The sequence below is a fragment of the Lagopus muta genome, chromosome 7 (genome assembly GCF_023343835.1).
Source record: "Lagopus muta isolate bLagMut1 chromosome 7, bLagMut1 primary, whole genome shotgun sequence".
NCBI classification, from domain to species: Eukaryota; Metazoa; Chordata; class Aves; order Galliformes; family Phasianidae; genus Lagopus; species Lagopus muta.
In genome coordinates, this window is record NC_064439.1 from 36,272,578 (window position 1) to 36,299,499 (window position 26,922).

The window sequence follows — 26,922 nt, forward strand, 5'->3', positions numbered from 1 at the left end:
CATAAAGTTGAAAGAAATATTTTGCAAAAGTAAGTCCTGATAATATTTTTTTTTTTTTTTCCCCCTCTTAAGGATTCAGAAAGAACTTGCAGAAATTACATTAGACCCTCCTCCAAACTGTAGGTAAGATCACATGGATTTTATTATTTTAGAATATGGAAATGGAAAATATGGAATCATGAAAATTGTATAGAGGACTGTGGTAAACTTAGCTATTGCTTTGTGCTAATCGGCAGTTCTTGAATAGAAGATAAGAGATGACATGTTTGTCTATATATGGAGAGTTGATATGATGCACTTCCTGGTAACAGAAGTGATGGTAAAAGCTGATGAAATATACAACATGTTAATAGATCCAGGGTAAAAATTGAATTGTCTTTCATTTGAGGCATTAAATCAACAGCATTCTGTTTGATTCTGTAAGATGTAATCTTGGCAGCAGTTACTGGTATGTTTGATTTCTTTTTCTTGCAAATTGTTAACATGTTGTGAATATAATGGAGAAGGAAAAATGTTACATGCACGAACTATTATTAATCTTCCAAGGGAGTTTCTGGTGATCCATTATGATATGCAGTGGAAATGTGCTGAAATAGAGGCCGTCATCATATATTCTTATTCTGTGCTTGCTTGTTTTTTTTGTTTGTTTGTTTTGTTTTGTCAGGTACTCTGACTTAGGGTGTGCTTAAAACCTTCTTTGAAATGACTTATGAGGGAGGCCTAGAAAACCTTGTTGCCTCGTGGCCAGGCACAGTGCTGTTGCTTACAGATGGCCATCTTGGGTTTCTTTTTAGTTGGCTTGACATATGGTCAGCCCTGTGGTGGTGTCTCTAGCAGTGGGTGTAAGGTGGGAGGGGGCAGATCCATCCAGTCTTGCCCACTGATTCCAGCAGGTGTGGTTGTCCTCTTGGTGTACTATAAGAAAAGATGGAGAGATGACATGCAGCTTTGACAATGAATACCAGTACATTTTGGTATTGAATTAGCTAAGCAACTGGTGGTAAATGGCAGTCAGCCATATTGTTTTGGTCTGTTGACAAAAGCATTTGTGAGGAAGAATCTGAATAAGCGATGATGTGGTTGTGCTGTGTCTGAAGATGTAAGTCCAGTGGCTATGTATTAAAGTATGGCGTAGTGAAGTAGCCTTGCAATAAAAGCATTCAAAGAGTATTTCAGTCAATTAGGATGAACAGTTCCTTGCTAGATAAAACATTTTGATAGCTAAGCTATTCTGTCATGCTTACGACCATGTGTGAGTCTTCAATCATATCAAAGCTGTTTCAAATGGCAGATCTTTACTTAGGTGTTGATGACTGATGCCTATTAGTGGATTGATTTGTTGAGATGAATGTAAAACTTCAGTCTGTTGTAGAAGAATGTGTAAGACTTTGAACTGAGTCTACAAGATGTACAGTATTTACAGCAGCATCATTTCTTTTTGTTTCTGAATCCTTCCCTTTATAACAAAGCAGTCGTTTCAATGCACAAGATACTGTTGTTTGCTTTTCTTTTGCTAGCAAATGTAAAGTGAGTTGGCTGTCATAATGAAAAGCCCTTTTGTGACTTGCAATTAAAAAGAGTGAGCTGGAGATTTCCTGTTTGGTTTTCTGTTTGGTTGGTTGGCTTGGTTTTGAATTATTTACACTAATGATAAAATATCAATAAAATGTGCTGTGTGATGTTTTGGAAAATCAAAAAACTGCATTTTTCTTTGTGCATCTGCTTTGACACAGTTCTTAAGATAAATAATTATTTCATTATTTCATGTTGTGACCTTTGGTAACTTTACTATTATCAAATATGTTTTACAGTCAATACAAAATCACTTCATTTAGCTTTATGCTCTGTTGGCATAGTCTAAATAGTGTTTTCATTTGAATTTCATCTATTTTCTATTATAGTTAAACATTACAAAATAAATACATCAGCCAGACGTGGTTCTTCAACATATGTAGAAAGCCGAACTGTGACAGTGTCTTACCCTAAAATACTGATACACACCTTCTTGGTTTTAGTAAAATTTAGGTCATCATTATAAGAGGAGATATTTTCTATTAAATCATATTTCATAAAGATAAGCTCCTTACAAATGAAAGCTACTTAAAATGGTTGTGATTCCAGCCTACCTTTGCTATATGTCCTCTTTCATTTAATAGGAAGTTGTGTGTATAAAATAAATAATTGGGCAATAGCAATGTGATAAAGCTCAGAATTAAATGTCACCAGATGTGAAGGAAAACTATTATTCAGGAATACGATGTTCAATAGACAGGATATTGAGCTGAATTGGAACTTGTATGAAATGTTGCAAGATATGCTGTAAGACTTTCAGTTGACTGCAGCAAGTCAGAATTTCAAGTTTTTCTCTTTCTGGAAATAAAAAGCAAATGGAGCAGTTTCTGTAATACAGAAGCGTCTCTTAATGGCATGGTTGGCTACAAAGTCAATACAAGCTCCCAGGGAGTTACAGCTTCCACTTCTGCAGCAGCTGCAATGTTAACACTTCCCCCTCCTCATCCCCCACAAAGAGAATAGGCTATATAATCTTGTTTGCCTGAAAGACCAAAAAAAAAAAAATCTTGCTCACACATGTGCTTTGTAGTTGGCAGATTATCTTTGCTTTGACTTGCAGCATCTTTCCAAAACGTGGAGAGCTGTGGATTTTGGAGTTCCTAGGAGGGAGGGAAAAAAGAATATATTTGTCACGTTGGGCTCTAAAAGAGGAATTAATGTCATAAAATGTCAGGGTTGCCTGCTTTCCTAGGTTCTGTTTTTTGTATTCTGCAGTTTGTATTCTGGGCAATGAAGGGCATCCTATCGTCAAACTTTGGATCATCCTCTGGGATTGAGAACATATAATGTGCTATGTGTCAAAAAGTCGGGTTGGGGGCTGTGTGGGAGTTGAGTGGTGTAATCATTGCTATTTTCGGAGGAAGGCATGTCATAAAAGAGTCAGTTATTCTTCACGTTTTACAGAAAGAACAGGATGTTTTCTACTATGTGCTTCCCCCCCACTTTACTTTTGTATAGAGCTTAATTTACAGTAAAGGAAAGTCAAGAATGCTAAGCAGGTACATTTATGTATTAAATCTGCAGTGTCGCATTTTAGATTGTCAGGAGACAGTATAGCTAAACTGTAGAGATTTTGCACTCTTCTCTTTTGAGCTTGATTGCTAAAATGTTGTACATCTCATACCTCAGAGTGATACAGAGTAAACCTTTTCTCAAAGGTGATAAAAACCTCATCCTTAGGTATCATTTTCATGTATTACATTGTTGGAATATAGGAATTGTCAGAAATCCTACCTAAATAATGCTTTTTTAAAACTTTGCCATATTTTGGACTGTCTTGTCAAAGGTGGCAGATTTCATAAAATATATCCTCTATTGCCAGTGTGTACTATTTCCCTTCTTGCTGGCAAGAGAACGTCTCTATGGCACCTCATACCAGTTGTTTGTGTGAGAGAATAATATCTGAAAAGCATTTAATGTGTTTTTTTAGCTTCTTTCAATCTGAACTTTCTTGCTAGAAACAAGAAGAGCTGGCATAAAGCAAACGGCAGATCTCTGTGCACACCACTTAAAGCAACAGCTCAGGATTTTCCTACTAAGTCAATGTATCTCCCTGTCTTCGCCCTCATGTTTTCTTTAGATGTCCTCTAGGATAGATGTCTGTTGCCATCCTTCTCTTTTCTGTGTATTTCTTACAGTTTCATTTATATGCATTCATTCCATTTCTTTTTCCCTGCGTCAAAATGGGTAATGCATGAGGCTCAGAAATATACTTTAAATGGCTGTGCAGCTGTCAATTTAAATTGACAGATACATATTCCAAAATAATCAATTTTAAACCCTGTTTGTAGCCTTATCTCTTCTATTAATTTGGAATTATTACATTAATTTGTTTCTTGCTCTACTATCTTAAAAAAAAACTGATAAACAACCAACATATCCAACCCTCATATTTTGGCTGTGAAAGCCTATCACACAGAAAGGATTGCTAAAGCACAGTTCATCTTGTGGTGACGTAGGTAAGAGTGAATGGGAGTGGGAAAACACCTTGGCTTGGCTTGGATTGAGAGGTCAGTGTGGATGCCTTATGGATGCCTCTTGCACTACTGACAACTACCTTTAAGTTGATATTCCTGCTCAATATTGCTCTGGCATTGTTATTGTTCAAATGGTGAAGCCACGATCTTCCCAACTGTAAGGAGTTACACAAGTTCCATCAATCTAAGATCTCCATTTGTTTAAAGGTTTGCCTAGAAGTACTTGTGCCATCTCCTTAGCTTTAGTAGCAGGGAACAAATATTAGTACAACTTCATACAAAGGCCAGAGGGAAAAGATTGTCTGCATCACTCTACAATGTGGAGTGATAGAAAGAGCTTTAAAGGAGGTCATTCCCTCTTCCTCATGTTCATGCTCAAATGCAAAGACACAGATGCTCACATAGTGTAAGCAAAAAAAATGCCTTACTGGTGTTTTTTGTAGTTGTTTGTTTGCTTCTTTCTTTGTTTTTTAGATTCTGTGCTCACAAGATCAGTTTGTTTAGGAAGGTGGTAGAGAATTTCTGGATAATCATGATTTCCTGTTTCTTTAAAATATTTGAATAAATGTAAAATGACTTGGATAGGCAGAGAGAATGCAAGGACAGTATCTCTGGTGCTGGAAGGATTCTGTTTTTTAAAGCAGTTTGCACAGGCTTTGTATGCTTCTGTCTTGGTTAGTCTGCTGTAAAATGCAGAGTTCACATACCTAATGACTTTGCTCAGTAACACTGCATCTGCTTGGTTAGTGACCATATCCTGTTCTACTACCTTTAAGTGCCTGCAGCATGTGCACTGTTTTCTTTGAGATGTTGCCTTGCTCTGTAACCAAAGAGGAAAGGTGGTACATCTGTACTTGCTGGTTCACAGCTAAAACTTTGGAAGCACTGAGTGTGGTCAGTATCGTATTAATGATTGTAGTGTCACTTAGGGGTATGGGAGTAGCTAAAGAAAGGCTTCATCCTGTTTCTTCTATTAGTGGTTTTACTGAAACCACTGAGAGCCTGGGTGCTAAATTCAAGTGGGGAAATAAGTTCCTTAAGGTGTAACATCTTTATATCTTTGTTATAAGTGGCTGCCAGTGATTTTTTTTTTGATTGTTTAAGTTAGGGATGCATCAGTCTGTTGCCATAGGCACATGGCAGTGATGCTAACACGTGAGTGAGATGAATACTGGAATAAGGAATGCTATCTTTGAACATTTTTCCTCTCAAATGTTTCCAGCTTCTTTGGCAGAAATCTGGGCTCTCTTCCCATTCTACTGCATTACCCATGGAATTTACCTTCTGCCCATATAGGCTTACTTTCATCCACTCCTAGTCTGCTATAACCTTTTAATGAAAATAAGATAGAGTTCTAAATAATTTCTCCTGGCTGGATCTCTTTAGAACTTACAGCAAGCAGCAAAAATTGATCTGAAAAATGAGCATAAGAGCAGTGATATTAACGTGCAGAATCATGTTGTTTTAAATCTATGAGGTATCAGCATTCATTTCAGACTAAGAAAATGAATTAAAAAAAAAACCAAAACCTGTTCAGATGCTCATTGCAATTTATTTTTTAGCATTGCTTCAAAAGCATCAAGGAATATGTCTCAAAAAAAAAAAAAAGTTAATGATCACACTGGGATTGTATTTTATCATGGCAACTATAATATTTTTTTATTGCTCGAGTTAACTTGCCTTGTTTTTGTAACTGGTGGCTATTTCAGATTTATTACCCTGATATCTTGAGCTACCTTGGATAAAAAGTGTCAGGTTACTTTTTAATGTGTAATCTTTTAATTTCTGTAGCTATTTTCTTCTGGAGCAGTGTCATTTGTGCTTTGATCTGAAGCATACAGCTCTGTTTAAAAAATATAAATATATATATATATCTAAAAATGTCTGCTTTTCACTGTAAAAGTGACTCTAAATGTTAAGGTGCATTATTCACAAAGCAGTTGTTTTTAAAAATAGTGCACAACTGCATAGTAAGGAACAGGATGACAGCATCCTCTGATACCTCCCACAGTAGCAATACCTGTATGTTATTCTACTGGTTCTCCCTGCTTTCAAATGATGACCACTGATGAAGAGAGAAGAGAAAAATGTATAAGAGAAGGATAAGAATACTTCAACAAGCACTGCATTAGGGCAGGTTTGTCAAAACAGTGTATTCCACAGCTTATCTCATGGAACAGCTCAGACAGGTGTGGGATGGGGATTTGGGCATCATAACAAGAAGTCATGGTTATTGTCCATTCCTTGAAGCAGAAAAGGGTACAAAAATACCCCAAAAGAAGTTTATGATGGACTTGAAGGGTCTACACATCCTTCATATTTGTAATGTGCTTAGCAAGCATAATTAATAACGCTCTAGTTAAAATCCCAAAGTATGGGGAAGGTGGAACAGATTATTATAACAAGGGTAAAACAAATGAATCAACAAAAAATAAAGTCACTTTAGTAATTCCAAAGGGAAAAGTGTTACTTCCAGAGGGTTTATATCTAGTTCCAGCTGTTCTTTGTAAGTCACTCTGTTAGGAAGCATAATAAAGGCTGGCCGGCCAGAATTTTTCGGACTAACCTCCCATAAATATTTCTTTTGGCCTTTTCTGCATATCTAAAGAAAACTTTCCCTGTGAGAATGAACATGGTTTGTAACACAGAATATTTTTGTGATCTCTTCAACAGAGCCTTCAAAATAACACTAAAATCCAACCTCCCCCCACCAAACATTAAAATAGATGTGTCAAATAGTCATTACTTGCCAGCAGGGGAAATAAAATCCTACTTGCTGAGATTCTGCATCATTTTTGAGAGATTTTGAGAAGTAGTATTTCAATTTGTAGCTTTAAAATTTAATTGTCTATTTTTTCTTGTGTGTTTCTTTTCCCTATTTCTGATTTCTAAATACAGCTCAGTGTTCTGTATGAAGACCATGTGAGAGTCCATTTATTTGCAGAAATCTGATGGAGTTATTTAAAAGTGACTGCAGTAAGTACTGTTGCATCAAGCAAGCAGTCACTGCCATTTCATAATAATCATGTAAGAAACATGCTTTTATTAGCAACTCATTACCCTTTAGTAAATTACTAATTATTGAGCAAATGGGGGAAATGGAAGGTACTTTGTCTCTTGGTTAGGAGTGACAGCATTACTGATAATGAAGTATTTGTTTCCTTAAATAAATGGCACAATCTCAGAAGTGCCCGATGCTGTTGAGTTCAGCGCACCCATATTTGTTCACAATTTGAGTTCTGATCTGTAATGTGAAACTGTAAAAATATTCCTTTTCTAGGAAAACTTTAAAGGCATGTTAAAGAGTCAAGTTATTTCCTGACTGCCACTGTGTTATCTTTTACGCCTGTCAAAGAAAAATGAGAGGGTTTTTTTTCTGTGTGTTTTTGTGTTGTTTCCCTCCTTCCTCATTGGGAATCACTGGATAAAATAAATACATTTCTCTCTTTGTTTTAATGCCACAGTTCCCACAGTCCTACAGCACTTTAACAGCTGTTAACATACGCACTTTATTCCTTTGGTTGCTTTGTTTGTTTGTTTTTTATTTTTACATGGGCATGACAGTCTGAGGCAATACTATAATTTGTCTTTTATTCTTGTTATACTACGAAGGTGTACAAATCTACAGTTAATAGCCTAAATTTAATGAACTTGTTTTCCAAAAAATCTCCTGGCAGGAAAACTGCAGTTTAAGAATAAAAAGCCAGGATATAGTAATGGAGAATGCTTTACAGTACTTCAGAAACAAACTGAAACCGATCTGTGTGCTGTTTTCTTGGTGTGCAATAAAACTTATTTATACCGTAGTTACACATTTGCAGCTTTGTTACAAGCTTTTTGGGGTATCTAATTGGCTGCAGCTTTGAATCATATCATAACACATGCCAAATGTTGCTAATTACAATTAAGACATCTACTTGAAATAATCTTTGTTTTCATTTTCCCTGACAATTTATTTTTTCACTTATTTACATGCTTTTAATTTTTCATTTTAGCAGTTCTCACAGCACTTTAATTTATTTTTGTTTCAAAGCTGTGGAATTGGATTAAACTGGGTTTTTTAAACACTTCCATGTTGCTTGGAAAGAAGCCAGTTACTGTGTATCAGCTTAATAGGAACCATGCTTAGCAGCGCCTCACATATGGCAGCTCGTGTTTGTGTGGTAAGGCATTATGTATTTTAAATATTACCTTTTATATGATAGTCAAATTTATGCCAGAATCCAAAGTTTCCTCTGATTAATGTTAACAAAAATAGAAGAGAGCCAACTGTTTCTGTTTTTTTAATGGAGAAATATGTAATTAAATACATGATTTACTGTCTGCTATGCACAAAAGCCATAATTATGTGGCCTTTATTAACTTGAGATGTATGCTGTGCCTAAAGAAGACTATAGGTGAGTGATAATAAACTTTCTTGATGCTTATAGCCTTTTAAAGCTGTAAATATTGTGGAGGCTGAGACGGTGGCTCTGTAGCTAGGACTAAAATAGAGGGGGTTTTGCTTAGTTTAGGAGTTATATTTGAAGAATAGGCTGCATGCTGTTACAGCAATTACTCTGTAAGTAAATCTGACACAGCTGACAAACTCTGAGCTCAGATTTTGCAAGTTGTTTTAAATTTAAGGCTCAGTGTAGCCTTTAAGAAAGCTGGAGCTTAGTGTAGCCTTCATGAAACTTGGATCTTTTTAAGATGTTTGTTTTGAATTGCTTGAATGCAGTTGTTCTATATAAAACTCTGTAGTGGCTCTTCATACTCAAAGTTATTTATCTGCAAATGTGGAGAAAAAGTCAAAATTTCATTCTTTCAGATTGATTGCCTGTACTCTTGAATGAGGGGAGCAATTAGCAATTTCTATGTCTTCAGATTAGCTGATATTCAATTTGGCTTTCATTTAGGAGGCATCAATAGTCATGCCTGCTGAAAATCCAGATTCTAGACCTAAGAAAGGTGACTGTCCTTATTATAATTTTAAAACTTTTAAATCTCCAAAAGAATTTTTTTTCTTCTTAGACATCCATGCTGTATTTTGTGCATCAGTTGTAATTACATGGATAATGCATAGAAACATGTAGTTCACTTTCAGATCTTCTAATTCTAAAATGATGAAATAAATGTTTTATTAACATACTATTTGTCTGCTAACATCCAAGAAGGCTGTGTTTAGGGGTTTGCATTACTGAGCTAAAGAGATTTTTACTTATTTATTTTTTGAGTTCTTTGTTACTGTAGATGTGATCCAGAGGACTTAAAAATGCTGTATACCCTCATTATTTAGTATCTTAGGTAGCCCAAATAAGATAAATATATGTATTACTTGTAAAATTAAGCATATTATATCCCGTCAAAATTGGATGGATGGAATGTGGGTAATGCTTTTAATTTGCAGCGAAGTTTATGAATGAAATATTAGGTGTCTGCCTAGTACAGAATTTCAGATTTTGTGGTATAAATAATTGATTGCTAAGCTCATGCTGTGGTGTTTAGGCTAGGGTTGTTAACCTGGAAAAAAAAAATCAGTTTCAAATATGGGGCTTTGCAGCCAGGGTGACTTCACAAGAAAATAGGTTTCAGAGCCATTACAGTTAATGCAGTTGTTTTTGCAGGAACAGAAAATAACAGTGGATGGGATTTGTTGAAGTTTCTAGGTTAAACCATTGACTCGAGGTCAGTGGACTTGAATGTTGCATGGGAATTTTGCCTAAGTCTATACTGTGAAAGTACTCTGTTCCCATTATCTCAGAATTCACTGGGTAGCTTGTGATGAATGGCCTTCCCAGCTGACTTTTTAATGGAAGAGTGCCTGGCTTCTGACTATCAGACAGGTGCTAGCCTTGATCTGTGTTATATCGGGATAAGTCTATCTTTCTGCAGCAGGCACTGTAGGAACATGGCTTGCTCACTCACAGTTCACTGTGGGAGTGTGGGTTCTGCTCTTTCCCCCCATGCAGGTGTGATTTGCTGGCTGGGCCAGCAGCACACCATCTGGCTTCTCTTGCTTCCAGTCTGCCTCAGTGCCTGCCAGAAATGATCTTCAGGAGTTGCTTTGTGCCTGGGTACAACAAGCAGGTTCTTCATCTTGCCTCTCCCTTTCCTCAGATACTTGGATAAACCCTGCCATAATTTGTGTCAGAGATGGTTGCCAGCCCCAGGGAAGCGGGGAAGTATGGGGGGGGGGGGGGGGGGGGGAATACCAACACTCCTGGTCCCCAATTAGCTGTTTGTCTTATTTGTGTCATAGACCTGTCAGCTTATAAATAAATAAAATTTAAAAAAAAGAATTCTGAAAGAGGGCTTGCTTCACTGCCATATCTTATTTCCAGGAATGTCCTGTCGGTAGCAGTGAAAGCAGTAAAATGCTTTGACACACAGTGTGCACATAACAAAAAGGAAGTGTCATATCAAAAAATGGCTGTAAACTTTTTCACAGTCCCTTGTCAGTGTAGGTTTGAAGGTGGGAAATTCTTAGAGAGGATGACTCAATTTTATTTCCCTCCATGTCTGGGCTGCCTCGGAGGAAAGAAGCCTCTCCATAATGTGGCATTGCAATGGGCTGTTGTGGGCAGCACTGCTGTAACCCGTCTGAGTACAACCTCTGCAGCCTTAATGTCGTGGTTAGGCATTAATACAAGAGGAATATTTTCATCCAGCATTAACTGAATTACTAAGACTTTTTTGATTTGTGAACTGTAGTTTTGAACAAAAAGGTCAGGTGATCGCAAGTGTAATGGGGATGGGAATCTGTCTAATTGATAAACATCGCATTATCAACTCAAATCTCATTTGTGTCTGGAATTGCTGTAGTGTAAATCAGATTTCAATTCATGATTCAAGTGTAATGACCCACTGCATTATGAACCTCCCTGAGAGATACTTAATTAATAATGTATATTAACTGAGTGTATTGGTATACATGTATGGCATACGTTTTCAGGTAGTCACAAGCACAGCCTCAAAAGCTCACAGCACGACAGCTCCAGGATGACGTGTTTTTAAGCTGTTCTGCAACAACCCGCTTTGCTCATTGCTGAACACAAATAACTGAGGGATGACAGCTCTCTCAGTTTCAGTAGAATCTTTATGATTTATACGGTAATGATAATTCTATTCAGCTGCCAGTACAGAGCACTTTGCAGACTGATATCAAGGTTAATTGTCACTTCGAGAAGAAATGAAGCACAGTCTGCCAACCTGATGCTCTGCTCAGCTGAGAAAGATAATTGTTATTCAAGTAGTATTTAAATGAGCTCAAATGCCAATAAATACACAACCAAAATATTTTATTTTTTTCCTCTCATGTTCATTCAGTGTGCTAGAGAATGAGGTCATCACTGTGTATAAACATCACTAATGGACGCCTTACTGAAAACATGCCGTGTATTTACAAAACTGCAAGCAGTGGGTTTCCCTGAGTGTCAGCTGTGGGGAAATACTTTAAACTCAAGTTCCTCTTGTCAACACATCCGAATTCTTTTTTTGTCTGTGGTTGCTTTTCACAGCTGCGCTGTTACCTTATTTTTGTCTCCGTATGCACTGGCACTTGACCTTATGGAGGCATCTGAGAGGTTTGCAGTTTGTGCTGTGCCTTGCAAGTTGATAGCGTTACTCTGCATCTCACGCTGATTCTAAAGATAACTTTTTTTTCTTCTATGTTTTGGGAATTGCAAGTAGTCTGATAGCCGGACAAGTAATACAGAAACAGGCAAATCTTACTAGATTTACTTTTCTTTTTCAGTCCTTGGGAGCTGTGCCACTTCCTTAGGGAGAGGCTCGTCCATATGATATCATATTCGTGTATCCCAGAGATCCACAAGGCTCTTCCAAAATCTGGGACTGGCTATGACCAATTTACATAACCCTGTCCAACTTAGGGTCTGCAAAACTTAGATTTTACAACGTAGATTTTCTTCTTGTGGTATATTAATTTAATAGAATGCACGTGCTTTGTTCCATCTGCTTTCCCTCTGGAGGATTTTCTATTATTGTTATTCTTGTGCTCTTTAAAAATTATTAGCTGCAGGGTCTTTTAGCCTTGAGAATTGCTAATTCACTTCTGTGCAGCAGTAACTGTGTCTAAGGTGCACATACTGCTGTACTTTCCCACACTGCAACATTGAAATTACCCTTATTCACATGAGAACCCTTGGGTTTCTGTTTAGTGATTTGTTTGGCTTTGCTAATAGCTCAGTGAAGTGAGTTCTGTTCCTCTTTTTTTTTTTTTTTTAATGTATTAATTGGATGCTATTTTTGTAGTAAATTTGTAACTGGTGTAACGTTGACAGGCTGTATTGTAAATATGTTGGAAACTTGCACAAAGTGCATTAAAATGCATTTTGCAGACTTCAAAAAGTAAAGATAAAATGAAGCCATGATTGCCCATAGATTCATGGCTCAGGTGTTTGCATGTTGTTTTTGTAGGAGGACAAAAGAGATGCTGCTTTCTTGTGAATTTAATTCTGTTACATAGTAAGCATTTATAGTCCTGTGGTTAAGAAACAAATTCTGAATTGGTTTGTTTTCCCTCTCAAACATTTTCATATATTTTTACAGTGCTTTAGATTCTGTATGGCTTTGTAGCTTTCCACATGACTAATGAAGATTTTAACAAACAAAATGGAAAAGGGCCAACTTGTAATTGTTAGTGCAGTGGCATAATCAGCCATACACAGTCTGTTTGGTATAGCTCAGCAATAGAACAATGTTTCAAAGAGAAAACATGCAGAGATGATTAGTAAGTACCACAATGATGTGAGACTGTCCAACTGCAGAAATGCTCTTGTTGGGCTGTTCATATGAATGCTTAAGTATATGCTTACATATTTCTTTCTATAATGGGCACTGGTAATGCCTAATCACTGCAGCCGTTTATAGTGAATTACAAAGAAGAAATAAATTTTTTTTTGCTTGGATAAATGGATGTGTTGCAGAAGTGTAGCAAATGCCATCTGGTAGTTTATACAAAATATCAAACTGATAAGAGGTTACTTTATGCTAATATGAAAATGTGAAAAATATCTGTCAGGAGGGCTGTTATTTTTAAACAATTGTTTATTGGCCGTTTATCAAAGATAAAGATAAGTAGCTCCACTCTTTATGTCATAGCCATCATGAAGGCTACAAAACAGACATCCATTCTGACTGTATATTGATTGAAATAAAATAATGGGATCAGAAATAGCAGAAGTGTGAGAAGTAATGGAGAAAAGACTCAATTGCATAACTGCTGTATTGCATTTCAATCTATTTTGCAGAATTTGTTGCAAGTAAGCTTTAATACCAAAACCAAACAAAACTCTGCACACACAAAAAAACAAAGCACAGGAAAGAAAACCAAACCACTACTGAGAGTTTAAACAAGAATCCAAACACACTGATTCTTATAACTGTGCTACTGCTTCATCACTTGAATGCATGTAAGAATTCTTGTATTCCTCTTCATAATTTTCATTGTCCCCAAGTATTTTTGGTAATGTTCTGTATCCCTCTGTGGCATATTTGAAGGTAGCGTTCCACCAGAAATTCCTCCTGCCTTTGCCTTGGTTGTAGAAAGTGGTCAGTCACTTGAGAATTCAGAGCCAGATGCAGAATGCTTGGATAGTGAATAGAAAACAGTAAATGTACTGCTTGTCTGTGGAGATGCAATGTTATTACTGTCTGTTTTTCAAGAGTAAATGTCATTCAGTTTTAAAATTTCCACAGTTTGCAGTTTGATTTTTTCCTCACCAGTTTCCCTCACAGTTGACTTGCAAGTTTCATGCTATTTTCTTCCAGCTTCTGCAACACATTCCTTTATCCTCTTCATACAGTGACTTCATTCAGCAGCTTTATCTAAATATGTAAGCTGTGCAAGTTGATGAATTGGCTGAATCACTTTTAAGCTGCTTTTAATTAAAAAGTGTCCAGATAGATTTTTTGAAACCTTTTGTTTCTGTCTTATTTAGTGTTATATTAAGTCTATTGATTTTAAACTGAATCAATGTAAACCTTGTTTTTAAATGTTCCTGCAGCTTTTTGACTGGTTTAACTAAAAATAAATTGTGTTTTTGTTGAACTGTGCAATTTTATGCATAGGCAAGTCCTAGTTTAGATGCCCGTTTTGCTACTTTCTCCTCTCGTTCTTCCTGAACAAGGAATAGAAAGTAAGAAATAAAGTAATGTGCTGGAGAAATGTCAACTAACAGTAATTAACTTTTGTCTTTACAAATTTTATTGGCTTCAGTGATCTGATGGGAGCCTTATTTTACCACAAAAGATGCTTTTGGAAGCAACCTCAACATCTGCTAGGCAACATCATTTTTTTGATGGAATGTGCTGTACAGTTTTCATTATAACATAATTCATTTTATCTTGTTGAAAAGCACAAATATTCTAGCAGGTAACTTAAAAATCTGAGTCAGTTAAAACAGTGAGGGTGATAATGCAGTTTAAAAATGTACTGTGTGGTAGCTGCCTCACATTCTGTGAATCTTGCTGTATTTCATGCAAAGTTTCATGTTGCTCTGCAGTGTTAGACGTGACTGATAATTGACTGAAACTAAAGAATGAACTTTGAGAAACTGTGGAACGGATGTACAAATCTTTTTGCCCTGCTTAAATTCAGTTAATTTTGACTTGGTGTTTATATTCAGTAATAAAACCTCTGATTTAAATCTTTTCTGAAACTGTTTTGTTTGAGCAATATGTGACTGCTTTACTCGCCTGCATTGCTGTATTTTATTTTTTGACTTCTAATAAGTGTTGGCAACTGTTGTCTTTAACGGTGAAGTTAAATGCCATTTAAGTGCTTTCCTGATCAACTGTTTTCCGCAGTTGAAAGTTGTTGGACTGCTTTGTGACCATCATGTTCCCTTTTGAATCAGGAGCCAAGAGCCAGCCTGGTCCTTAAGGCTTAAACCTGCCTAAAAAAAGCTCATTTCATAGAGTCAGACACATTTCACACTGGATGGGGGGGGAAGAGCCTATCCACTGAATAACCTCAGAGCTTCTGTGGAGTAGTCACCCTTATCAGCAGTGTCATGACTCCTGCCTGCCTCAGCCTCCTTGCTGTCCCAGTTTTCTCTCACTGTCATACCAGGGTGCTTGTTTGGAAAAAATCCCATATCGCTCAAAAATTTTTGTCATATCAAAGCAGTAAATATTGCACTTTTTCTTTTTTTCCTGCTCCTGAAAGCAGTGACTAAATTGTTCAACAAAAAAGTAGGAGCAGGTGATACACTTAAACTTGGATTGCCTTACAGGGCTACTCAGCCAGCAGAAAGGCCTTGATGGTGAGACATGGAGCACATTCTGTGTTAGATGAAGAACTGGCACTGAGTGAGAATATAAGAAGTCTGGGCCCATTTTATCTGTGTACAGAGTAATCTTGTGGTCCTCTCTACTGCTTCTGAGATGGTTCTTAGGAGGCCCAAGTGGCATTCTTGAGATGAAAAGCAGAAGCATTTGTTGCCAAAGCTAGGAAAGTAAAAATGATCTTAGGGGTATGAGGAATGCTGCTGATTTTCCAGGGAGAGACTCACCTCATCCTTCCCTAGAGGCAAAAGGCAATTTGTTCGAAAGACACTGATACAGGATTCAGGCTACATTAAAAATGACACAGTTATTCTCTGATTTTATTTTCCACCTGCAGGTAGTATACAAACGTTCAGTTGAAAGACTGTTTTAGATGAATATAAAATACATATAATTTGGGGGTTAAATTTATTTAGAAGTTTAAAAAATTATAAAGAAAAAGGCTTTAAATATTTTTAAAATAGCAAAATTATATCTTGTGTTTTTAAAAAATGTTTCTTCTGTTTCAGTATTTTTTTTGTTTAAAAACAAAAGCATCTACAAATAAAACCTGTTCCACTTTAGCCCAGTAACTTTCTAGACCACTTGGTTTCTATTCATGGACAATTTGGTTCTTTATTCTTCCTGTAAAGATTCGGTTCTCTAATTTTCAAAGTTTAACACTTGTGACATTCATTTAATTGTCATGCTCTCAGTAATTTTATTATAATTATTAAAATGGATTTTTTTTCTTAAATTAAAGATTAGCAGAGAGCAGACAGTACTCTTGTGACTATTTTAGATGAGTATAATGTTGGGAGGGGTGCATCCTGTTGCTGACAGTTAAATAGTCCTTTTAAAAAATGTGTTTTCCTGCCTTAATGACATCTAAGGAGCCACATAGTTCCTCATATAAGAGCTGTAAGATTCCTGAACAGCTCTAGAAAATATTTTTTTAAATTGCTATCCAATTTGAAGTCAGTGATCCAGAGGATAAATTTCCCAAGAATACCTTCACTGCCAATTGGTTCTTGTATACATATTGTAAGTAGAGCTCTTGCTCAAACATGTAACTATTTAGACCATGTACTTAGTGAACTTCATCATTAAAAATGCCAGTGGTAAAGCATGTGACATAGAAGTGGCTTTCTCATACCGCAGAAACTAAAAGACATTATATTCATAGTGTAGTCCAGCTAAATGCTGAAAGTATGGGAAAGCTTTGAGTATATTGATTGGGATTTCAATGGACTCTATAAGCATACAATCATAAACATATAAATGTGGCAAGCGTTTATTTCTAGGTCCACCAGTGAATTGCAACTGCATTAAGACTGTAGAATACCTGCTGCAGATATTTAGGAAAATATCTCAGGGCAATTAACATTCAAAGAGTTACTACTAGCAGTAAGATAAGTAAAATATCTTGGGTACCTGCTGCTGAGAGCACCTTTCTTATTCTGATAGTTTCCAGTCTTTCTTTTAAAGTACCTTGAGGGGAAAAACACTATTTAGCATTTTTGGTAACAAGATGTCCAACTTCTGTGTTTATTCAATGGTTATCCTAGCCCGCTGGGTTTCCACCCTTCATTTATTTCTGTATTACCACTCTGTGTTACACAGTGGAGGAGAGCCCTCTGGGCTTGTCACTTAGGCTGGTACTGGTAAAATGAACACTACCAGAGCACATTCCTGGACTGTGAAACTTGATTGTTTATGTTCCTAAATTGTTAGAACAGTCTGCCAAGGTTTTGGACAGCATCAGCCAGTGTTCTGAAAAAAATCCCGGGCATGGGTAGGGAGAGTGAAAGCTGAATGACATTCTCATTGGCAGCTGCATATGTTGAAGGGTAAGGGAGTATGGACATGGGCTGCTCCATGCCATCTGGCCTCGGTGCCAGGAGACAGTCCCGGCATGTTTAATTTACTGTTATAGGCACAGTCTTTGTCTCATACGTTGCCACAAACAGAAACTGCAAATCTGGGCACCTTTCCATGCTGAGACTGTGTATGTATGAGGGGTTATATATCACTTGTCTATTAGATTGCTTCCAGGTTTCCCCTTGCTGCTGGGTGCTGTTGAAAGAACTCTTATAGCTGTGACTGGGGCACCAGGTGACTCTGAGAAATGCTTCTGTGGGCTCTGCTTTTGCATAATTGTCTAGACAGGATGTTTTTGGAATGTATCTCACTCTCCTAAATGCAAACTATACTAGTATTTTAGTAGTGCTATGCAGTAATAATATAGTTATGAAGTTTGTGTTTTAAGAGACACGAATAACAGTGATGTTAAAAGGTGATAGAAACGTCACAAAAACTGTGAATGGACTAAAAATCCTGTGGAAAGGGCACAAGGCAACTGCTTGCTATACTGAGGGATCCAAAATTTGGCTTGCAATCTTTGCTGGCTGCCAAGAAATATCAACCAAATCTAGTTCTATTTTGCAGAGTTGTTGGCCAAAGTGATGGTCACTGTGGCTGGCTTTGCAGTGTGGAAAGAACATTCCAAAGCTGTCACTCTAGGTATGAGTCTGTGAACTTGTCAGATTGCATTAAAAGGTGGAGGAAGAAAAAAAAATAAATCAAAAGAGTGTTTGTGTCACACTTTCAGCTTGTGTTGGCCAGCTATGTGAGACTTAGCTTTGCAGCCGCAGAAAATGACCACTTTATGAGTTTAACTCTTCAGATGCAGAATAGCTGAGAAGAACTGCCATCACCTCCCAAAGTGCAGCCATTGTTAACCTGGTCAGAAGTTACCAAAACGTGCATTATGATTCGTTAAATGGCTGCTTGGAGACTTTTTACAAGTGAGCATAATTGATGGTGTCAGTTTTAATAAATAATTCAGTAGTTCTTTCTCTTTGATTGTATAGCAGGATTTGTGGATAATAGAGGGCTGAGGACTAAGTGTGACTGATGAGAATAGATGGCATATTCCTATCAATCTTGTCTCTTTTTACCGCATGTAAAAATTGAATTTGAATTATTGACTATCCTACAGCATATTTGTCCTCTCATTGTGTGTGTGGACCAAAAAAAAAAAAAGCTCAGATGGAAACGATAGGAAATGATTACACTTCATATGCCTGAATTAACTGATGCTAGTTACGTAGTTGTATGTTGGCTTTACTGATTATTTTGTTGTTGTTGTTGTTATTTACAGGCTAAAGGAACTAGTAAGCAGTAAAAAGAGTACATGAAATTCTCTTGTTTAATTCTTTATTTCATTTAGAATAATTTTCCTGTAGTTATGCTTGAAAAAAAATACATACGTATTAGCTGTTCTAAAGCCAAACTACATCTAATGGTGAAGAAGAATCCATTTGACTTGTAATTATAATGAAGGCTTTGTAGTAAATGACATAGACAGTAAATTAAGATGTTATGGTATTTGCTTTTCTTGTCTGTGCTTGAGATAAGGATTACAGTCTAAACAGATTAAATTTGTATAATTCTGCATATCTACTTTTTTCTTTCTTTCTTTTTTTTGTTGTCTCAGCAGTATTCATCTGCTTGCAGTCTGTTCCATTCTTTATTTATCTGCAGTTGCTCTTGATTCTTAGATGTACGCAGGTGCATAGTGATTCCAGAAATTAAATCATCCAATATTGTTGGATATTTCTTTACTAGGGTGTATACAAGTAATGAGGTAATTTTTGCCCACTGTATTTCTTGTTTTTTGGGGGTTTTGTTTTTATTTTTCCTGGTTTGTGTGTGTGTGTGTGTGTGTATGTGTGGTTTTGATATATTTTTTTTTCATTTGAGAGCTGTGATGTGTTTATATTTTATTTTAGATTTTTTCCTTTGTTTGCTTGTTTTTTAACTTGTCACTTCCTTCCAGGGTTCACTGAGCTTTGAGCGTGCTTGAAGCATGGTAGATGTTTTTTCTGCACTATCAGCTTTTCTCCTGCCCTGAAAAAGATCAATCAATGATAGCATAATGTAATTACAAGTAGAACAAACAATTTCGTTTTTTCCTTTGACAGTGAATGTATTATTACAACTTTTGGAAGTTAATTTGATCAAGGAATACAATAGAAGCTTACCATCCTTTTCAGGTAGTTTTCCTTAAATCAAAAGGGAAGCTGTTCCTGAAGACATGGAATGGAAAGCTTTTTTACCATGTTCCAAAAGGGAGTGTATATGAAGCAGTTTCGTCCCTCTCTCTCATACACACAAACACACGACTCCCCATCCTGTGTAAACTCCATACACCACAAACTTCTCCCTCCGAAAATAAATCTCAACTCTTCCCTATACGACTTAGTCTATGCTGTCTCTCTATAGCCCAGCAGATTGTGCTAGGAGCTATGCTTAGTTCGTGAGGAAATTGTCAGTTTTCAAAGATAACAATTTGAAAAGATACGATGCAGAAACACGCTGCAATTTTGGTGCACATCAGGGACAAAATAACAGAACTGAAAAAAGTCTGTCATCTCAACAAAATTTTCTTTGAAAAATCTACAACTCACAGACACTGTTATAAAAGCTAGTTATGTGGTTGCAAATCTGATTGCAAAAAAGCAAAATCATTTACTGGTGGTGAGTTTAGCAATGTATGGAATGCATGACAGATACAATGTGCCCTGATTTAAAAATGAAATAATTCCTAGTCAGTTTGTCTCACCAGACTGTGGCCAGGCAAATTGAAGAAACAGGAAAATCTATCAAAAGAAGTTTTGAGAGTAAAGCTGCTATTTTCAAATTTTGTGCTTTGGTGATAGATGAATGCACTGATGCTGCAGGTATGACTCAACTTGCTATTTTTATGAGAGATATTGATAATGATGATAATGTCGCTGAAAGTCACTGAAAAAATGTCTTCTTTGGTGCCATTAAAATAAGCAACTAAATCTCTTTATTTGTTTGAAGTAGTAAAAATTACATTGAAGCAATTTTCTTTAACCTTTGTCAACATATTTGGTATAGCTACTTAGGGCGCCCCAGCAATAATCAGTTTAAAAAAAAAAAAAAGAAGAGAAAAGAGGAACTTATAAAATTAATAGAAGGCAATGCAATTGCCGCTAGCAACTTGTGTTTGATGAAATACAACTGTATCATACATCAAGAAAATGTATGTGTGAAAGCGTTAAAAATGGGTAATGTTGTGCAAATCATCATCAAAGCTGTCTGTTTCATGAAGTCCAAGGTTTTGAATCATTGCCAATTCCAGGAGTTCCCAAAAGGAATAGATATTGATCATGGGGACATCATTTGCTTTTCTAAAATAAGGTGGCTAAGTCAAAATAAAATGCTAAAAAGATTTGATGATTTGTGAAATTGAGTCGTTTATGGAATCAAAAGGAAAATTTCTGCCAGAACATGAAGATTAAAAATAGCTTGCATATTTAGCATTTTGGGTTGATTTGACTGCTCAGTTAAATGAGTTAAGCATGTATCTTCTTCAAGGTGAAAATTGATTTAACTGTGCTATGTTTAAAACCATAACAGCATTTGATATGAAACTTAAATTACGACATGCTCAAGCTATGGGAAGTGATTTTATGTGTTTTGATACATTGGCTAAACGCAGTGCTATGAACAGCAGAAAATGCACAGTCTTGCTTTCCATTTTGAAAAAGGTATTTGAGAATAGGTTTCAAGAGTGCTGAAAAAATAGTCATTTTATTGATATATATTTGTGGCTACATTTTCTGTTGAAATAAATACATACAAGTGAAATGCATAGAGTTGCAATCAGACATTTAACTCAAAAACTTAATCATGTCTCTTTACCAGACTTTCATAAGCCCTGTCTTACTGGAGAAAAGTATCCTTTTCTTTGCAATCATGCCTTATTCATGTGCATTTGCCACTTTTTGGCAGTATGTGAATTTGTGAACAACTATTTTCAAGGATAAAGTATGGGTAGAGTAAAATTTCATCCAAATTTTTGACAAACATCTTTGGAACTCATTAAGAATTTCAAACGCTTCCATCAAACCAGACTGATGCATTAGTTTCATAAAAACGAGGTCAAGAACCCCACTACTTTTGTTTTCATTGCTCTTTTTTTTTTGTTTTAATTAAAAAAAAAAAAGTTTTGTTGCTTATATAGATTATTATATATTGTGGATATTATATATTTTATACGTGGTCCAAGACAATTCCTCTTCATTCAGGGTGGCCCAGGCAAGACGACCAAAAGATTGGACCCATATGGTCCTCAGAGATGTCAAGTCTGTTACTTTGATGCTTAAAAGACTGGTCATTAGATGGTCTCCACTGGCATAATTAAGCTGGATTTGTACTTGATAATGAACCCCCTTCTTTTCTCTCCTACGCATCAGCGATAGGCAATTGCATGCTAGATGTCAGTTGCTCTGTGCTGTTCCTCTAATTCTCTTGTTGGCGTACCTCTCTGTCATTGTAAGTTTGGTTCATTTCTTTTCATTTTGACCAAACTGTTCTCAAAGATGAATGTTTTTATCTCAAGCATCTATAAGCTTTCAGCAACAGCTATCTGTGTTACATGCTGCGTTAACTGAGAAAACTTCAGTTGCCAATTTGGTCATAGATGGCAATGATGCCATAGCATCCTCCAGAAATAGTTCTTGTTCATTGCTTCAAATTTGATGCTCCTGTATGTGTTTCAGTACTGATCAGGAAGTTAGTGCACAGTAGTATGAGGGCTGCTGCAAAACTAATGCCTCCTATTTTGTTATGTTGGCTCAAGAAATCAGAGATGGATGTTGTTGGTATGACAGTAGAGGCTAACTTTACCATTGAACTTTCGCCACGTGTTGTTGCCATGTGACAGACGTCAGCAGGGGGAAGTCGGACAAAATGGTGTCTGACATGGAAGTGTATATGAAGCAAAGATGTGGTACTGAACTCCACACAGAAAAAGTTGCAGTCACTGACATTTGTAGACACTTGCTGAATGTTTATGGAGATGAAACAGTGGATGTGACCACAATGAGGTGGTAGGTGGTGAGTTTCAGTAGTGGCAGTGGGCCACCTACACTGGTGCAGTCTTTATGAGTGTTACATGCAGGGTACTGGTCATGGCTGGTGAAAATGTACAGCTAACAGTGATGACTATGCTGAAAAACAGTGATCTGTGGCTGAGAATTGTCACTATCCAGTAGTGTTATTGTAGTCTTTGTATCTCCTGTAGTTTCCATGGGAATAAATAGAAGATATTACTTTCTGAGCAGCGCACGTACATAGATTTGTAGTCCAAGCTAGTTGATGGCTTTGTTGCAAGCTTGAAATTAGGATTTGGATTATGTTAATGAGAAATCTGCTGTGTTGATGGTTGTGTTTTGATGAGCTACAGAATAGGATGGCATTTTAGTAGACAACTGGAGGCCCATCAGAATAATTCAGAATATTGGCACAAATTAATAGAGAGTATTGTTGAGTTGCTTGCTCCATGTTGAAACTTTTTCCACTGAAATAAAATGCAGAGCATGTGTTGGTTGCGTCAGTGAATAGGAAACTGCTCTGTTCAAAACAAACTCGTCTACAATCATGTTCTATAGTTCATGTCCATGTACTCTTCAGATTGAGAATCTGTAAAAACACAAATACTCTGAATAAATGCAGTCATTATACATTCAAAATAAATTCATTTCTAACATGACTGTCTGCAGGCTATTCTTCAGGTGTAGACCTCAATATCGTGTTATTTAACCTGATGTGTTATTTCGCTCAAACAGCATTTGTATTATTTGCAGACATCTTAGCATAATATTGGGTTTCTAGAAGTAGCTAAATAGCAAATAAGATTATGTTTTTGTATGCCAGTCATACAAACTCTGTACTATTTTCTGTAAGGATAATGGAATACTCTGTAAGTACTCTGCGGCTTAAACTGGCTTAGCTTCTGAACTCCATTTTCATAGCAGTAAGCTTGTGCTCTGTAATATATGCTCATTTCTGTAATGCTAAGCTTACATTTATTAAAGCTCCAGCTTCCAGTAAATATTCCTGTTTTGAAGCCATCTCCTCTCACTTTCCCTTCTTGCATTTCTGAAAAATAGGAATATGTATTGATTTACATTGGTTTTGTCTACCTTTTAATCTGATTTCCAATTGTAAAGGATTATGCAATCACAGTATTGTTTCCAAAGATCTTAGAGAGGAAATTGAGTGGCTAATTTCAAGCAATTTGACAAGAAAGTAGGAGTCTCAAAGACGCTAAATTCCTACAATAAGCCTACACACCATATGGCCCAGAGCCCACATGTAATCCTTGCAGCTATTGCTTTCGTGTGCCAGTGGCCAGGGGGCAACGTGTTCTCTCTCATCAAGTATTCAACAAATTGTCCTGAAAACTACAGAGCCAATCCTTCCAACAATTCCTCTAGTGAAATAAGCTCGGGGCCAACACAAAAGATCTCTACATACTTTCTGAGTTTCTTTGTAAGCAGAAGTTCCAGTTTAGGGAGGTATTTAATATTAAAAGGGAGCTAGTGTTTGGAAATACTTCCATCTGCGTTTACTACAATAAGGAATCTGCAGTTTTAGAGAGAGCTAGAAAAGAAACTTTCCATAGTGCCTTCTCTCTTGCTTGATCTGCTTCAGATTGCCAAAATATTAGATATTGTGAGGAAATGGTGAGCTCACTGGCATTCTTTAAGTGTTAAGGATTTTCTTCTTTATCTTCAGAGATACGATAGTGCAGTTTTTATTCAGTATATAACAATATATAATAGTTTTTAATAATATAATAGTTTTTAATTTAAGAAAATGTCTGCTTGTGTGGGGGGCAGGGGATTCCAGGTTGGCTTATAGGGCAGCAGTTGACGGTCCTTGATGTGCATTTACCTATGGTGTGATTCATGATTCCTTTGGCCAACATGGATGGGAAGATGTTAATTCCTACAGAATCATGAGCACTCTAAAAAAGCATTTCTCTAATTGCTGTGATTTTGGTAGTATCTTTTAGAATATGCAGCTAAGTGGTGTGGCTTTTGGCATGCTCTAGTCAGTGAGATAGAAGTGCCCTCTGTGGCAGTTTTTAAGGCTTCTCAGAAAGCTTGACTAAATCAATAGAGTACTCTCGTAATACTTAAGCATATACGCAAAACTGCATTTGTTGCTGATTCAGCTGTCAGGTGCGTGGGATGAATATTCAACTTCCAAATCATATGGCTGTTTCACTTTTAACACAGACCACATTTAATGGTAGAATAGAGAATCCCCAAAGTGGCATTATGCTGTAGCTGTTGATGCATTCTAAAGAAAGAAAAGTCTGCAGGATCCTATTATTATTATTATTATTATTATTATTATTATTATTATTATTATTAAGAACATTGAATTTTTGGAGTATGCTTTCTCATTAGTCTGTTCTGAGGGAGTGTTAGACGAAATGAGCTACTGGTGTCAAACCAAAGACAACTTTGATGCTTTCTCTTTTCTTACTTTTGGTCTATGCAGAGGTGTGAATTTTTAATGTCTTGCTCAGGTGATGTGATTCTGGGGAAAGCGCTGTTGTGAAATGAGACTTACAGGCTTAGTTGCCTACATAACCCTGTCTGTTGTATTGGATTCTCCTCTCTTCCCAGTACTTCCCCCTCCCCCCCCCCCCCCCCCCATTTTGCATGTACACTGTGTGTGTTAGGAAGTAACACAGTGTGTCCTTCTGTCCTTTGCAATGTTTCACACATTCTGCAGAGGAGTTGTGCTGGGTCAGGTGTTAGAAAGCCTTCATCTTTTGAGAAGTTGATTAGCTTTAGAGCTAATGGCAAGTCATTTTGCTGATAGTGCTGAAATCCAAAGGCTAAATGCAGCTTTGTGTAAGCAGATAGGAGACTGCTGTTTAATGTAACGTAAACAGAAGAGGAGCAGCTCCCTTCAGAAACGAATTATTTCAGCATTAAATGTGTTAGTGAAATGGTAGCATAGAAGTGATGTCTACTGACATTGAACTGGGTCAATCAATATGCAAAATTTTGAAGATGTGTATTTTTGTGCGTCTGTACGTCTCAAAGTCAGACATAGAAACTCTTCATTTTACAGAAGCTTGTTTAGCAACAAGCTTGCATTGATCAGAATGACGCAATGTATTGTTAACCTACACTGTTTTTTTAAATGGTGGGTTTTTTTATTTTCCCAAAAGAACTGAAATAAATGAAGGTTTCTTGTATTAAATAGCTGTATTTTAGAAGGAATTACCATACCAATGTTCAAGACTGAAAGTTTATAATGCTTTTTATCCCTTTTACGCTTATCTATTTTAAGTAGCTTCAGTGCTCTGTGAAGACAAAGGCACTGGTGTACATGCCACTGATAATAGACAGTGTGACCGTATCGTGTATGCTTCCTTAATAATGTCTGACATTATCAGATTGATTAACTCGGCAGGGGGCCTTAATCAGATTTAACTACTGTTGGCAGCTGTACACCAGCAGAATAGTAATACATCAGGGGATAATATTGAACTTCTTTTATAAGCTGCATTCCACATGAAACTAAAAAAATGTACCATAAAGATGATCATTATTTCTAATACTAACGCAATGAAAAGTGAAACGTGTACATTGTTCACCCAGTAACAATCTCAGGTCTCTTTTGGATCACTTTTTCCCAAATTTTCTGCAGTCAGCAGTTCCAATTACCTATCTTCTTTAGTGAAGAGAGCGTATTTTAAACACCTATTTCTTTTAAGATTCAAAGACCATTAAATCGTTTGGGGCTGAATGATTTAGACAAGCAAAAAAGAAAATAATGAAATCATTTTGTAGCTGCAGATTTAAGCATGTATTTATGTGGCGAAGTAATGATATTTGGGTTTTGTTCTTTGTCTTTTCCACGTGCCACATTATGACACATTGTTTTAGTTTCCTTTGATACAGAATATTTGTACTATTAATTAATAAAATGCACACCTTAAAGATGCTAATGTTATGTTCATTCATAGATTAATAGGTCAGGAGGAACAATTGTGATCATCAGGTGTGACCTTCTGCCTTTTGCATGACATTAGGACTGCTCTGAGCTGTCCTTGTGAAAAGATTGAGTTTAGATTTAAAAATAATAATTACAATAATAATGAAGGAGATAACTGCAGTCCTTTGCTATTTGGCTCAGCAATCACTTGTCCTTTCAGGAAAATTGTGATCTGGATTTGTTTAACCTCAAGGTACTACATATCTTGATATCTTTCTTCAATAGCTACAATACAGTAGAACTATACGATGTTTCTTTTACAGTTTTGTTAGCTTATCGTTAATTTATGGTTATTCTAACTGTACTGAACAGATGATTCTGCTGGTGGCACTGATATCTGGCTGATATTCAACATTAACATCTTCTTTTAAATCAAAATAATTCGAATTTCTGGAATATTCTTCTTCTAAAGTGGGCTTTTTAGATTTTAATTATTATCGCACAAAGTGCTTGCTTTGAGGTGCTTGTTTTTGTGAGACGTTTATGAATTTCCTTCTCAGATTGAATTCTCTCATTGTTCTGAAAACACAGCCTTCATTTCTGCACCTGACACATAAGGATTTGTTTCTCAGTACTCCAAATAACGCAATTTGCTTGCACTTATCAAGAAGTTCAGGTTGCTTTGCATAGGCAATTCAGTGTTTTCCATTTCCTCCATCTCTGTCAAAGCTGTAATTGTTACCAGTGATGATTTAGTTGACTT

At 36.5% G+C, this 26,922-nt stretch overlaps 1 protein-coding gene across 3 annotated transcripts in view; it reads left to right on the forward strand.

Moving 5' to 3' along the window:
• The window catches only part of LOC125696500 (ubiquitin-conjugating enzyme E2 E2), a 205,665-nt gene that overhangs the window by 11,621 nt on the left and 167,122 nt on the right, over positions 1-26,922 (forward strand). For all 3 annotated transcript variants that reach the window (XM_048952263.1, XM_048952265.1, XM_048952266.1), the window contains exon 3: positions 73-123. In XM_048952263.1, the coding sequence (XP_048808220.1) occupies positions 73-123 (51 nt within the window). The remainder of the gene's footprint in view (positions 1-72; positions 124-26,922) is intronic.